Source organism: Nelusetta ayraudi, unplaced genomic scaffold (genome assembly GCF_046127955.1).
Source record: "Nelusetta ayraudi isolate G7.1 ecotype Tasmania unplaced genomic scaffold, CSIRO-AGI_Nayr_v1 ptg000070l, whole genome shotgun sequence".
NCBI classification, from domain to species: Eukaryota; Metazoa; Chordata; class Actinopteri; order Tetraodontiformes; family Monacanthidae; genus Nelusetta; species Nelusetta ayraudi.
The window spans coordinates 5,817,337-5,833,410 of record NW_027466120.1 but is presented as its reverse complement, the minus strand read 5'-3'; the positions used below and the strand labels follow the sequence as shown (position 1 = coordinate 5,833,410).

The window sequence follows — 16,074 nt, the reverse complement described above, 5'->3', positions numbered from 1 at the left end:
CTGCTGCCTCTGGTGTGGGAGACCAGGGTTCAAATCCTGGTCTCTCCTATGAGAAATGTATTTGTATTTTAAAGTCAAAGTGAGAGAAAAGGGCAAGAAAATAAAAACATCACCTCATCAGGCTGGAGGAAGCTTGACTGTGGTGCATGAGGTTGTTGATTTAATCCCACCTGTTTTTTTGTTTTGTTTTGTTTTTTTAATTCCTCCAAGACGACACCATATAAGAAGAGAAAGTAAAAAGAGCACAAAAAAAATCACTTCTAAATTTTGCTTGAAAAAAAAATCATACTATACACTTGTGGGTGTTTGGTATGTTTGAAAAATTGGGGTCAAGACTCAGATTTGGCTGAAACTCAGAGATGATGAATTCACTGTTTCACAAAAATGTTTAGAGCAGTCCCGTTATTGTTTTTGGTTAGACAAATAAATACAACAAGATTTTTTTTGTTTTCCATTTTCATAATTTATTTGTTGTTGATGGCAACTGAATAAATTAAGGCTCATGAACAAACATCATAAAAAGCACCATAAATAAATGCATATTTATATATAGAAATATAAAAAATAAAACGTAAAAATAAAAAAATACTATTGTGAAATATAATGGCCACAAATCACAACTTGGATATCTCAGTTTGAACCCTCGGCGTGTCCAAAGAGAACAGATCAAAGCCGCTCAGCTTTCAGTCAGAAGAAGTCACAGAGTTGAAGTAGACAATGTTCGCAATGAACCCAGCGCTCATGCTCATTGGCTGGTCAAGAAAATCCTCTGCTGCAGAATAACAAAGTGAATGAGCAACAAAAAAAAAAAAAAAAAGTCAACACAAAGAACCATTAAATGACGAAATCACTACAGGAAATAGTACTTTACACTTGTGCCCTCTTCCTCCTCACTCCAAAAACCTTTACGTCTCTAGTGTTCAAACCACTGCTGCTCATGCAAGGACGGTCGGAGAGAACAGGTCAGCTTTCTGTTCCCTTAATGCATTTCTAGTCTATGTCTCTGTATGGCTATATGGCACTCCACACAATCAAACCTGAGCCAGCAGACTCCCCATTCTCTAAATCTGTCACCAAGTACGCCACAAGCAAGCAGACTTTGTTAAGGAGCAACGATGATCGTCGTCTTTGGTTCAACATAATCTGCCGCGGTCGCCGTGTGCTGCCTGTCACCATGTGAAAGAGCCTGGTGGTGTCCTGATTCAGAAAATGAAGAAACTCGATGCTTGGCGTTTCACTACAAACGTGGTTACGTAAAACTTAGTTGGACAGTGTATTGCAACACAGAGCAGCAGCAGCAGCAGCAGCAGCAGTCACACAACCAAAAGCAGCTTGAAGCCACAACCTAAATGGGTGAATGTTTGGGGAGCAGAATTATGACGCGCTGAAGCCTGCAGGTCGGAGGCAGAGTGATGGAGTGTGATGAGAGCGGGAGAAGTTCACTGCATGAAGAATCTGCGGCAAGATAGCAAAGGCTTTTCTTCTCGGTCAACACTCTGAGTCAGCCTCTCCTCTGAGCTCATTGAGAATGCAGCCCGGAAGAAATAAGTAACACAACGTACGTACAGTAATAAATATCTGTCTGTAAAAACAATCTTGCATCTGTCAGGAGGATGTTTGGCGATGACCAAGCCGTAGTGAAAGCCAAGCTGATTCCCGCCCAGTATTGCTGCGGCACCGTCTCCTACTTGCTGTGCAGGGCAGGTGATTCAAAGGTCACAATTAGCAAGAAAACATGAAGAAATCTGTGCTCGGCTGAGATCATAAATTCTGCCTCCGGATATCTACCCATTACGAAAACGCGTTAAAAAGGACCCATGCAATGAAAACGCATCCTAAACCTAATGTGTGCCACCAATGAGGAATTTTACTACACTCACTACCTGTTTAACTAAGTGTGACTTTTCAAACACCCACGTGTTGTGACACGAGAGCTTCCGCTCAGTGAGGACAGTGAGACGGTGCATCGGTGCGTGACGTGTAACCTGTGGTGCCCAAAAATAAACCGCAGACCGAGCACATCTCTCCTTGTGTTTCATTGTGTGCAGGGTGCACTGCAAAAACCATAGTTTGATATTTTGGGAAAATATAGAAGTTCATATTGAAGGTGAGAACTGAGGAGAGTCGATCAATGCCAAGCACGCTGTGGTCTGTCTGCGAGGTACAGTCGTTAAAGCTCCCTCAAATTTGCATCTTTTATATTTGCATTGCATTTGAATGAAAGCGTCAAGTGTCTGGTTGTCCTTCATCTCTTTAATACACGATGGGTGATCAGTTAGTAGCATCCAAAGGTAAGAGTGTTAATCCTTCTTTTTCGATGTCTCATGATCTCACTTTTGCCAGAAGTGATGCCAGAGTGAAATCCTCATATTCTGAGTTGGTGTATATTCATTTTTTAGTGAGTTTATCCATTCATTCAGTTTGATTCCAGTCCTTTAAATGAGCCTCTAAGAAATTATTTTTTAGAAACGGGAGCTTGTTGTTTCCCAGGTCTTCGTGCACTCTCACTGATCACCACTGTCTTCGTTTACTAATTCATTCAAATTATGGAAAAGAGAAAAAGATGTTTGGTAGCAATGAAGCCAGACTGACCTTCAAACAGCTGTTTACTGCACTGAGGTGAAGCTAACCTCTGAGCTACCTCGCTAAAGCCATTGGCTCTTGCCTCAGCAAGTACAATTGACGCAAATGCCAACGTCTCCACAAAAGTAAAGCACTGACACTGAAATTTCCCAATATTCCAAACTATTTTCTCCACAAAGTCATCTTTCTTCACCTTTCATTTCCTGTGGCAGTTTCCTGGCGGCTCATTCTATCAGGGAGCCGCTGTCATGTACACTCTCCCATGGTTTAACTCGCTGATGCTCACTCAGCTTGACGTAAACAGCAGGTTGGTGTGATGAATTTAACAGTGGCATGCGAAGGTCAGATAACCCTTTGATGTTTTGTTTTTTTTCTATGAAAACATTTTGCCAGGGTTATTAACTTATTGAAGTTTCCGGGTCGATACGCCGGATGCATGCCTCCAAACTAAAGTTAAACAAGAAACGGCGGCACATGAGCGGCATGTTGCCACAACTTAAACTCCATGAAGGCCTTAACCAGAAAATGTGCTGTTGAGGAATTTCTTATCATGGAATGTTTTAATATTTGTTCTCCCAGGTAAGTAATAGTGTTCTCTATATAGATTCATTATGTTTTCCTGCAGTCATAAAACATTACAGAAAAGTTAGAACATCACACAAATACACAGACAGTTGAAACACAACAAGGGGGCATTCACTACATGTATTTCTTTTTTAAAAACCAGTAGGCAAAGTAGCCCATCCCTCCCAGTGAGCCCATGAGAAAAGAGGCCCCGAAGAAAGACGGCGGCTTCTTTTTTACCATCCGGAAGGCGTTGGGTAGGACCGCGGACAGGAGGGTCGTGTGGATGTCGCCCAGGACCTTCCGGAAAGCGTAGCGTTTTTGCACTCGCACAAAAAAGGTCTGCAGGTTGGACCTGCTGCCATCCTCCCAGTATTTCTTAGAAAGTCCCAAGAACTTGAGCCTGTGCAACAAGGCTCCGAGGCAAATATCAGCTAGCGTAAATTCAGGTCCACATAGCCACAACTCACACTTTTGACCTGCAAGGTGTCAAAAACAAGAGAAAATGTTGACGTAAAAAACAAAACAAAAGGGATGCTCTGCTCTGCTCCTGTTTGTGTGAAGAGAAAATCTCACCTTGATACTCTAGTTTTCTTTTCTCCAGTTCAGCCTCCACTTGATCTAGAACCATGGCCAGCTCCCCGAGGATTTTCTTTAGGTAGTTCACATTATCGTGGTCCAGGATTTTTGACTGACAGTCGATGGGAAACAAATTTCAGTGATCTTTTAGGATCTTTTAAAACATTTTTACAGTGAAAAACTGACTGACAGAGACATTTTCTATGATCTCATTTCTGATGCCATTTCACAATTTTAAAGTTCTTTTTTTCATCATATTAGATAATAAATCATTCCCAACATGTATAAACAGACGAATCATATAAATGTTTTCTTATCAGGCAAAACGCACACACAGACTCACCATGAGCTTCTTCTGCTTGGACAGGTATGGTTCTGTCAGCTGAGGCTCCTCATGGTCCAACTTCATCAGCTCTGTTGCAGCGTTGGCCAGGTGTCCTGAGAACGCCATCACACACATTGTTGGTGGAAACACATATCAATCCGCCGCTAAAAATAGTCTCTGAGTCACACAGTTTGCAAGAACACAGAACGAGCTGGCAGAGACAAACGTGGAGGCGAAAACTTCAGTGATTCCTTTTCCCTGAACAGAAGGATCTGGACGCAGCTTTTTGTCTAAGAGCTGCTGGCGGCAAATGTTGGGAATGGACATTTCAGATAAACAGGTGCAGTAGGTCTGTGTGTCAAGTGTTTATGTACAATTACACATTTTTAATCATTTAAAATCGCATGGTGGTTTTTATAGGCCTTTTTTTCTCATGCCACTCAACTTCCAGGTCGCCCTGGGTTCTGGATTAAAGCTCTAAATATCAGGCTTGAGTACAAGAAACATATTAAAAACACATAATACACATAACCAGAAGCATTCTGCAGAGTCATCTGTACAAGTTCGAAATAAAAGAGACACACAACGCAACACATAGTCACTGGTGCACGGGACCAGAATGTTGAGCATGTGTGAACATTCAGCGTAAAAAAAAAAAAAGAAAAGAAAATGGCAGCAGAACTCTCTGTCATGTGAGATCTTGCTGCACTGCTGCACAAGTGGAGCTGATTCTGTCAACACAGTGGGCTGTCCTGGCGTCTTATTCACAGCTCGCTGGCTGCAGTTTGTCTCTTGTGGCTCCGACTCGGGACACTCTGTCCACAGAGACTCCGACTCTGGCTCTCAGGCAGGATGGACTTCTACACTGTCCAGGAGTTGGTTCAGTGTTTAGCTGCTCTGGCACAAACAAATATCTCTGATCATGAAAAGCATAAAGATATGTTTTTGGGGGCCTGTATTAAGAATTTCAATAGCAAGTTAGTTGTTGGAACTTTGAACAGGTGGGTTCAACTGTGCAATGTGTGTTGCAATATCAAGAGTGAGAAGAGGTGCACTCATTAATAATAGTAAATGATGGTCGTGCTGAATGCAATACCTATTGTCTTTAATGCCAACAGGCCACTGGTTAATTCTGTTTTACCGTTTTTTACTCTCTTGCTTTTCTTTTCTGACACTAATTTTTATTATTTTAGGCAAAACTCAAGCTCTGTGAGATGCAGTTTAAGTGTGTTCTGTCTAAGCTCTACATGGAAACAGGGAAACTGTTCATCTGCATGCTCCACCTCATTACTCCGCTCACAGATAAAGTTTTTTTTGTGGGCTGTTTTAGGACACACCAGAACAGTAGAATATATGCGGAAAATGTTGCTTATTAAAACTATTAAAATGTTGAAGAATTGTCAACATGCTTTAAATCCCCTCTGTCTTTCATCCGTCTCCACATTATTTCATTCAAACAAACACCAACATGAAACCTCTTGTGTTTTGAAGATCAATTTGGCAAACCGCAACGCTTTACACCGTGCCAGCCATGTTGATGCAGTGCAGGTCGCAGTGGCTTCACTTACTACGTATTTCTGCGGTGGCGTACTTTGGGATCATGGAGTCGGTGGTGAGCTCTGGATGGAGGATGCAGCCGTGCGTGTAGGCGTCCATGGGCAGGCCATCGAGGAGCTGACGGTACTGCTGCACGCGCTCGTGTAGAGGCGAGTCGGCGTCGGGGATCAGCTGAGCCACCGTGTCTGCGTGAGAAGGGAGCGCAAACATGCAGAAAGCCTTTCAGTGTAACCTAGAAACATGCCAGGGCTCTGCAAGTGCAGCCAGGCTCAGCTTCACAGACAGACAAACAGACAGACAGACAGGCAGGGGCAGCTCAGTCACCTGGTAACCAGCTATGCACTTTACTGTCCAACACATATATATATATATATATATATATATATATTATTTTTTTTTGAGTGAGTCTGAAGATATTGACAGACTTGCTAAAATATATTTGTGTATTCGCATACATAACACTTTTTTTTCCCACTTCTCACTAATTTCTGGAGCTCCATGTTTGATTGCAGGGACAGTTTTATGTAACACGTCTTTCAAACCTAAGCCTAGAGCAACAACATTTAGTAGCTTCACAGCATGTAGACTGAGCTAAATGAATTAAAGTAAATCCAACACCTGCCCCTGCTTCTATGAATTTTGATGGACTAGAAATATGAACAGGTTCAAGGAAAGAACACTGCTAAATCCCTGGAGGAGCTGTTCAAGGACAATCCAGACACACACAAACACAATGAGCTCAGTAACGAGGTGGCTGCAGTTTAATTGAGCACAGGCTAATTGGGCTCCGCTGCAGGTCCTCCCTCGACTCATCTGTTCTCTTTACTTGCCGTCAGTCAAATTAAAAACAAAGCAGAGCAGATCCTCTTGGCTGTTCCCTTCAGGGGTCAAAACTGTCAATTTTTTTTATTTTTTTTATTTATTTAACCCTTATTTTACCAGGAAAGTCCCATTGAGATTAAAAATCTCTTTTCAAAGGGAGTCCTGGCCAAGAGGCAAACAGTTCAGCACACATGTTAAGCTACTAGCTTAGTTTAGCATAAGGTTTATTATGACGTTAAAACCCTGCAGAAATATTTCGAAACATCTCCTTGCCTGAATCATTTTGCTGTGTTTAATGAAGAAAAAGTTCAAGTCTCAGACTAAATGACGGGACATGTTCGCAGAGCAGGGTGAGTTTCTTATATCCCCACAGATGGACCGCTCGTCCTGCGCGAGGACAGAGGGATCGAGCTCAGGGCGGAGATAAAGCACAGCGGCTGCTGCAGGATATTCAAGACAAACTTGCGTAAGGGTGGAGCTGCACCTGGCCGAGCTCCAGGGAGCTGAGTAATCATGACGAGTATGCCAACCTGGGCACGCCATGCAGCTCTCCTCAAGGTGCTCCGCTGCAGCATCCAGCACAAACACAGCACATCTACGCCTACAGCTATCGCCGTTTGTGTTGCACCGAACTGACTGAACACAGGAGCAGCTGAGACACGGACTGCCTTGTTCAAGGAGACCAACTGTTTCCAAGAACTACTTAAATCTGTTGCATTATGTTGTAGATTTTTGAGGGGAAACAAGAAACTTTGGTCCAATTGCAGCCTTTAATTTTGCACGGCCGACAGCAAATATACTGTAAGATAAAGATTTACGTTTGAAGTTTGAAATGTTTTAAAATATTTGTCCTATCTTGAGAATTTAAGTTGTGTTTAGTTGTCTTGTTCGTGTTGTCTTGTGGATCTATTTTGAAACTGTAACTCTCCTCTTCGGTCTTTTCCACCTGTCTTACTGACTGACTTTCGCTGCCCTGATTGCTTTCACCTGTTACTGAAGAATGTTCTTTTTAATCTACTTTTTCATTAAAGAACTTGTTCAGCTGAAATGTGTCATGCAATTGGGTTTAGACCCAAGCTCAGTCGTGACAACATTAGCAGTCCATGGTTGAGCAAACATAGCTTTGCATCTGTGATGACAAACGGCCCATAACAAGGAGGCCAGACAGATGCCAGTAGATGCATTTTTATATCTGTGCGTTCCTTGTTTCGTAACAGGTGTGTTCTCTGTTTGTGTGCAATTGAGACAGCACGCACAAGAATGAAGTGCTCTTTGGCTACCAACCCTTAAAAGCCCAAGCCCAGAGCTGAGGAACAAGTTACCGCAACAGGCTCTCATTCAGGGTCGAATACAAGATAGAGCAGCAGGTGACTGAGTGCTGTTGGCCCCAGACTGTCTGCTGTACAGCTGTCTGCACCCAGCAGCGGTGCATTTTGTCATTTTATTGGCACTGACATTATTGAGAGTATTTCTCCCGATTTGTTGCTTCCACCGATATGAAACAACAAGACATCAGGGTATTCAGGCATATCCAGATTGAAGCTGTGACTTAAAACTGTGCTTGACGGTAGTGCTCAGCCTGCCTGGGCTGCATCGCAACACAACTGTGAAAGTGTCTGTGGCTGTGTCCAGACCAGCATCAGCAGGCGTTGCCAGTATCCATCAGGGATTTTGACACAGAGAAAAAGCATGTCTGCAAAATCTGGCAGACAGACTTCTGACTGTGAGCACGGCCAGTGCCGGAGGCGCTGGATTCATGAAAGGATCGACAGACTAATAAGAAAAGTAATCCTTCACAAACAGTTTCTTCACATTTTGAGAGATGGAGACATTTTAAATTAGTGAGCGACTTTAAAATGTGGACCGGGAGAGGACACGGAACGCCGGGGTCTGTTGTGGCCTTCAGCTTTTCATTAGTGAGCAGGCAGTGACCCACAAACTAAGACAGGGGAGTTCTCCAGTTATTTAACCAACACCCCCTCAGGCCTTTACTCATCCAAGGCTGCCCATGATATTATGTAACGTGCCCATGGATCAGACTACGGGTCACCCTCGCAGACTGCAATACAACAACACACCACAGTAACAACACAGGACCACCGTCTGCATCTTAATAGCTGGGCCGGCCACACTACCTATCACTATCACCATCACTGTAGCTTGTTTTCAAGGAACACAGGTTTCCACACGTGAGCTGGGCTCACTGTGACTTGGTCCAACCTAATCAGAGAACCGTGTCTTAGCAATCTTTGGGCTCCAAGAAAGGGTTCACACAAAAAACACACACTCGGCGCTAAGGATGACAGATGGCCTCAAAGAACGCAGCCTGATTTTTTTTCCTGCCACTGTCCTCCTACCCTTCCCTCGGAAAAATTTGAGTATAGCTGCTTTCCCGATGGTTAGCAGTGAATTATTGCACATTTATTTCACAGACGCAGTAGGAAAACCAAGGCTTGTTGCAAGGCACCAAGGGTAAAACCAACTGATCGCTGTCAGTGATTCTTGAAATAAATTGTGTTACACAGATCAATCATATAGACAGGCTGCTCCTAATGCTCAGTAGCCTTCAGCACTGATACTGGCACCCTAACACATGCAGTCATCATGTGCTATTAGAAACACTGCTGAACAGAGCGTTTCACTCTTTGGCTGCACAGGCCATTCCAATCTTAAATCAACAAATTAACACTGGCACTTATCCCTCAATGCTGGTTGTTGAGCGGGTTTAATTAAGGAATACCAACACACCTTGTGTTAAACAAGGACATCTGACGTGTAGTGGAAATATGCCATTTCACTGATAGAAGAGTCTCCACCTACACGCCCTCAGCGGCGTCAGTGAGCACTGAACCTCCACTGAGCAAACAAGGATAAGACAGACATAATGGGTCAATCACTGTGGACAATGTCTGGTGACTAATTGAGTACATTACTGGGTAACTGCAAACACATATCTCTTGATGTCTTTTCTGTGTCTGTTTGTCTTCGTGCAAATTGCCAGTTGGACTTAAATTCCAGCAGGACTTCATTGTCCTGACAGACTCAGATTGTTTTTCTCTCGCGAGAACCTGCACAGACACTCCATGGAGCAACGGGATTCACCGGGTCGTCATATCCAAAACACACATATTTGCGTTGAGCTTTTTAAATGTATTTGCTACGGTGCTAAATCGATTTTGAATGTGGACCACCGGGTGATTTGCTAAAGTGACGAGACAAAGTGCGTGAGTCGTTCAGTGGAAGCCACGTTTACCACTGTGCCGTACCTCCCACAAAGTTTTTCTCCAGGTAATCTATAATCTGGTTGTAGTCGCTGATGATGGTGTCACCGTGGAGGAAGACGGGCACCTCCTCGCCCAGGTTGAGCCTCATGAACCACGGCTCCTTGTGCTCCTGCAGCGGCATGCTCACGTCCCTCTCCTCACAGACCAGACCCTTCTCATTAATGACGAGACGTACCTGCAGTTGCAAACACACACAACAACATCATCTGGTTAATGTGGGGTGCCGACAAAGTCTTTCCTCTTAGAGAATCCCAGTAGATGATTCCATGAAGCTGGTTATAATGGAATTCTATGCAGAAATTAGTTAGTGACCCCAAACGCTAGAGAATACAATACAGTATATCCGTAGCCTAAATGTTTTGTATTATAGCAGAGTAAGGACGATCTCCCAGTGCAGGCAGGATCCATTGCAGGGAGGATGAAGGATAAGCCGAAGTCCAGGGAGAGACATTAGTGAGAAGAAGATTAATGAAGGGAGATGACACTTGGGGTGGGAAGCTCTACATTTTCCCTCTCTGGAGGAAAAGCAGAACCCAGGTTTCAGTTGAACACGGGTAGACAGGGTGAGAGAAAAGTGGGCAATTCAGTCATCGTGGCAGTAGTATCGCTCGTTGAGAGTGAGTCAAAGAGTCGAAAGAGCGAAAAGCCACCGAAGTCCCCGCCAGTGCGGCACTCTCTCTGCCACTCTAAAAATATCACCCAGCAAAGACGTCTTGTATAAAAACCAGCCAATGTTTAGCGCTGGTGTCGAGGCCGAGGCGTCTCCACTGCTACAATAACACACTGATGCTGCTGCTGCTGCTGCTGCAACAAGGGCTTGTTATGCAATGATATTAGTCACTTGTGCTTAGCAATGATGCCAAGCGGTTCAGCAGCTCAGGAGACACAATACCTGAACAATAAACAGCAAATTGAGCCTCATGCACACAGGATCCTCATGAACATTTCCGATGTACTTTACAACTTTTGGAGGAGAACTTTGGATGTGTGCCCCATTTCAGTCATTCCACACATTGTTTGGTAAAGGCTTACGGATTTGATCACAGAGTGACACATTTGTTGAAAAGACAGCGAGATACATGGTGGCATCTGCCAGCGTCATTCTCCTTTAAGAAACAGTTTGCAGCTACGTGCAGGTAGCATTACATTTGCTTCCCTTTTTAAAAGCATTTTCTGTGCTTCACTTTCACTTCTTCATCAGGTAACTCCAGAGAAATGAAGACACATCCGACAGGCCAAGTTAGCTGTTTAATTGTTCAGCATTTAGTTTGTTCTTCTTTTTTTATTTTTACAAATAACCTCTAAAGTGTCACCGCATTGAGCTCTTGCAGCTATAAGCCACTATAACATTTCACCGGTGGTGCTGTCTGTCCTCTATATTTTTGAGCAGAGGTTTCAGAAACTGTAACCTGGGTCAGGAGCGTCTGGCACAGACAGAACACAGCGATCGGTTTCATCCTGTAAAAGCTGCACTGATAATAAATTTCTAACATGGGCTCAAGGTTGCCAACTGTGTCCAAGTGCGGATGGAGCTTCTCAAGCGCTGCTTCTTCAGAGGACTGAGCAGCACCTTCCACCTGTATGAGACCCCTTAGGTTCAAACACATCAGTCTAGCAAGATGAAGGCAGAGTCAGTCAGTTGTGCAGCACTGCAAACACCAAGGACGGAGGGATGTTTGTTACTCAGACCAATAAAATAATAAACAAAATGTTTGTTGAGGCGGCTGTTCCGTCACAGCGTCGGCCCTCTCATGCCGTTATTTTAACCAAAGCGGTTTTCCAGTCACAGACCAGAAAGTGACGGGTCATCTTTCAAAGCGCTGTAGACACAACCACCACGTCCTGTTCATTTGTGGCAAATCGAGTCACGAAACATTCAGCCCAGTTCTGTTTTCAAGACCTCCTGCTCCCTTAATCTCATAAAAGCCATCCCCCAAAACGTCGTTTAAAGCACGCATCATCTTACATAATGGCGCACGCCGTCAGACACAAGTATCATCGGGCCTGCACAGTCACTGAAGAGTTTTTTGGGTTGTTGATTTTTTTTTTTTCTCCTGTTCATGTGTTGTGTTCGTATTTGAAGCTGGAGATCATCAGGTGCCTCTGGGCTCAAAGCACAGGTTCTACTTTGGGGTGCACCATCAAAGGTGCGTTAGTCCACTAAAAGGGAGAGGCCTGCTGAAAACACCGCCCTGGGTTTCAGAGATGGGGGAGGAGGGAGGGGCAGAAATCCTCCATTTTCACAAACGGACAAACAAACAACAAATAGTCGGATAAAGGCTGGATAAAATCCTCTTGGTATTAGGATTGATGTTGTTTTTACTGACTGTCGAAATGATGAGTTGATGAGAGAATGTCTTAAAAACGTTCCCTTCCTTTTGCAATATTTGAAGAAGAAAAAAAAACAACTCCTAGTCGTCTACCTCTGGCCATGAGAACCATCCTGAAGAAATCAAAGCCTCTTATTGCAAATGTCTGACTAAAATTAATGTTTCCTTGTGTTCTACTCTTCCTGAATAATAGCCCAATAACCTCTGTATGTTCTCACTTCTTTGTGTTTTGGTCTAAATACAATTTTCTTTGACAATTTCTGCCATAACGTTGCCGTGCATCAGTATTTTTCTGGGATTTCTTTAATTTTATTTCCTTTGGCTTCATTCATCTACAGCTTTTTCTTTAAATGTTTAACTTTAAATGAGCACATTGTGTCTCATTAAGAAAATGGGATGAATAAAAAAATTCCCAGTCATTAACTTTTAAATGGAAAATAAAATAGAGAAATATGAAATCCGCTAATGAACAATGATTAGATTCTTGATGATTGTTTGACAGAAGGGAGAGGAGTCCAATACCGTATTTACAAATGGCACTGCTATTAGATAACAGTGAATAAGCATTTCTGAAGGGGCACCCCCAGCTGCTCACTATTGTATTTCCATGATAATGAATTGCCACTGTATTCCGCTGAGAGGCACAAATTGAGTTTTGTCTTGTTTGTTCCTCTCTTCCCAGATTGCCGTGTGCTTTTTAGCACCATTTCTGCAATGGAAATGTAACAACAGCCTCAGTCAGTGAGTGACAACTGGGGTGTTTTGCTGCAGCATATGGCATCATTTCCCAGCAGTGGACATGACAAATGTAGAGACTGCCCATCCGTTTTTGTGAGCACCGAGTCAGGTATACGTATAGGTTTAGTTCATTCTGAACGACAGATTACAACCTACTAAAAAAAAATTGGGACAATTTCCATATGAGGAATCAAGTCTGACACCATCGAGACATCACACGGATCAATCAGCTTCTCTATAGGACCAGACAGGATGCTGTATAGTCGAAACATAATGCATTATATGCATTGTATGTATGCACTCAGGCATGCACAGCAGCTTGGGGCCAACACTTCTGTTGCAAGTCCTAATAATGAAGTGGCAGAAGTGACATGTTGAACTGCGGATGCTTTGGACATTATGACTTATTGTACCAAATGTACGTGTTTAAAAACAAGAGTCGCTGGTGACTTTGGTCTCCCTGCAGGCCTGCTGTCTGCCAGCTCCAATCTCAGCTTTCTTCTACCCAGATATTCACTGTCCTCCCTCTGGACATGTTCAAACCATGTCAGTATGGCCTATATGGCTTTATCTCCACATCTAACATGCCCTGTTGTTCTGACGTACTCCTTCGTCATCGAATCCATCCTGGCCTTTGCCAGAGGGGCATTTTACTCTCTGCTTTTTCTGCTACCTATCGTTCCCTGATGGTGAAGGTAGAACCTTAAAGCTACTCGAGGTGATGTAACAGTAATTGGGAGGATTGATTAAATCGAAATAATAATAATGATAATAAAAGTAATTGAAATGAGAGCTGCTGAGCCAAATCACCCTGCAGTGAATTAATACAAGTATATGATTGTTGATTTTGACTTTTTCTGCTTCCAGACAGGAAGATGACTAATGGCTCCTTCTCATGCTGAGTAAAAAGTGTAAATCGTTGCCTTCACCTGGTCGCAGTGCAAAGGGTTAAGCTCTTCAAGTCTGGATGAGAAAGCCCATCTCGCACACACATACACCTGTAACTTCTTGGTCTAATATGATATGGCTAATTATCAATTTGCTTTTTGCTCTATACTAAGACCATAAAACCTTCACAGGCATTGAAAGGATGTGTCAAAAACCAGCATGATCGCAAGCTGAGACATAAAAGACGGCTGCAGAGGGTGGAGGGTGGCCTGTGGTTTGTTTTGCACATCATTTCAATCAATAATTCAAAATGTCATGTGTGACAGCACATATGCTCGTGGCCATATTAGCCAGCCACTCGTCAGACAGCACAGCCTCCTCGTAGCAACTCAAAGATGAAGTGTCCGAGGCTCTGTTTTATGCCAATGACTGACAAATAAGAGAAGATTGAGCATCGAGGAAATAAACCCAGTGCTGCAGCGCTAATGTGCACGGCTGCGGGATTAGACCCCCGACATCGCCGTGCATGTGTGCAGGAATCGCCGTGCACGCACGCACGCAGCGCACGTTAGTAGCATTTTGGAAAGGAAAACACAAAAGCTGCGCGCCGTGAACACCAGATCATGCAGAGAGGCGTGAGGAAAGACACCTCCATTTTCAGGCACCCTCTGCTCCCCTTTCTTCTCCTCTCGTACCTTTTGGGAGGCGAACGACTGCGTCCAGTGGTACAGGACGAGCCTGTCTTTGTTGAAGGGTTTGGGCTCCGCCGTCGGTTCCTCGCACTCCTCGCCGTCTGCTGCTGCTGCTGCGATCTTGCCGTCCTCGTCCATGGCTGAGATGGGCCACCAGCTACAGTTGGTGGGGGTAACATGGTTGGAAGACGCCATGACAGAGCGTTTTGTGTGCGTGTGTGTAGGAGAGGAGAGAGGCGCGAGGAGGGAGTGGAGGGGTGAGGGAGTGGAGGGGAGTGTGTGCGCGCGCGCGCGCGTGCGTGTCAGCAGCGCGAGTCGAGCATCCTCTCCGGTTCAGCGGCAGCGGCGGCAGCATCCATCAGATTCGGACAGCTCCGGTGCTGAAAGTCGCTTCAGCTCCGAATGATAATACTAATAGTAATAATCATCAGAGGCGGAGCTCAGTCCATCCCAGTGGCCTCCCGATGCAAAATAACTGTTTAATAACTCCGGCGTGCGTTTACACTTAAATCTGCGTCCGGCCGTGTTACATCACAGCGGAGCTGCACGCAGAAACATGCGCGCTGGAGACGAGCGCAGGAAGCGCTTCGGCGGAAGGTCAAGCGGCTCCCAGTAAGGACACGCAGCTGGATGGGAGGAAATGAGAGCGGACAACATGAAATAAAGAGGAAAATGGAAATAATAATTGTTTCTAGTTGAACCATTTCCCCCGGTGGAAAACGCTGACAAAAGCTCAACCTGATGTTTTGTTTGTTTGTTTGTTTGTTTGTTTGTCAGTTTTTCTTTTTTGTTGCCAGTTGGTAGAATATAGTGCATAACAATATGAATTCATTTTTGTAATTAAACATTAATGTATTTTTGTTTTTCTTTTGGCCATTACTATTACAAATTATACTATGAGCTGCATACGTGACTGCACACGCAGCGCTGACTGTCAGTGGAGTTACTGAAAATAATAAAATTAATAACGCCATTTTTTTTTCTTTCTTTCTTTTTTGTTGTTTTGCAAACTGATGTAGCAGCTATTCATTTAACCAGTTTCGTGCTCACTCGTTGTCCGTTAGCAGCCGTTTTGCAGTAACTAAATTTCTCCACTGGATGGAGACAAAATAGTAAAAATATAGTAGAATTCTGCAAGTACTCGCATTAAAAACTTGCCACTTTTCTGTAAATTTTAAAAGTGCAATTCATCCCCTGAAAAATGTTGTTTTGAACAGGCTTTTACCACCAAAGTTGTATACGCAAATCTGTTTATATGTAGTGGTGACAGATCAATTTAGTCCACCAGGCCAAAGTTGCAACTTGAACTTGAATGACAGTTTCATTAATTGCTGTTTTTGGTCATTTTTGCTTTGGTGTACAAATATGATTATGATGCACGTGCATTTAAGTGTTTCATGAAAATATCTCAAATATAATTACCTTGCTTAAACTTGGTATGTGCGTGTGTGAAGAGTGGCTTTTGGAGACGAGGGCCGAGTCCTGCATGGCATGTGGGCCCACTTGAGTCGGGAGGTGGCAAAGACTCTGGCATGGCTCCTTGCAGGCAGCAGTGGAAGGATTGGGTCGTATTTTTGGAAGTGTGTGTGTGTGTGTGTGTGTGTGTGTGTGTGTGTGTGTGTGTGTGTGTGTGTGTGTGTGTGTGCGGATTGGTCGCCTTGTTAGGTCTGCTGAACTATTTCCAACAGCAGCGGCCGTCAGGAGAGAGCTGG

General features: G+C 43.9%; 1 protein-coding gene across 1 annotated transcript; it reads right to left on the bottom strand.

The window, feature by feature from the left end:
- Positions 1-450: 450 nt before the first annotated feature.
- On the bottom strand, positions 451-16,069 carry gdap1l1 (ganglioside induced differentiation associated protein 1-like 1). Its single transcript, XM_076042284.1, has 6 exons — positions 14,366-16,069; positions 9,697-9,889; positions 5,620-5,793; positions 4,070-4,164; positions 3,724-3,838; positions 451-3,626 (listed from the first exon to the last, which is right to left on the bottom strand). The coding sequence occupies exons 1-6, from the start codon at positions 14,555-14,557 to the stop codon at positions 3,283-3,285; spliced, it is 1,113 nt and encodes a 370-aa protein (XP_075898399.1). The 5' UTR covers positions 14,558-16,069; the 3' UTR covers positions 451-3,282.
- Between the last annotated feature and the right edge of the window lie 5 nt (positions 16,070-16,074).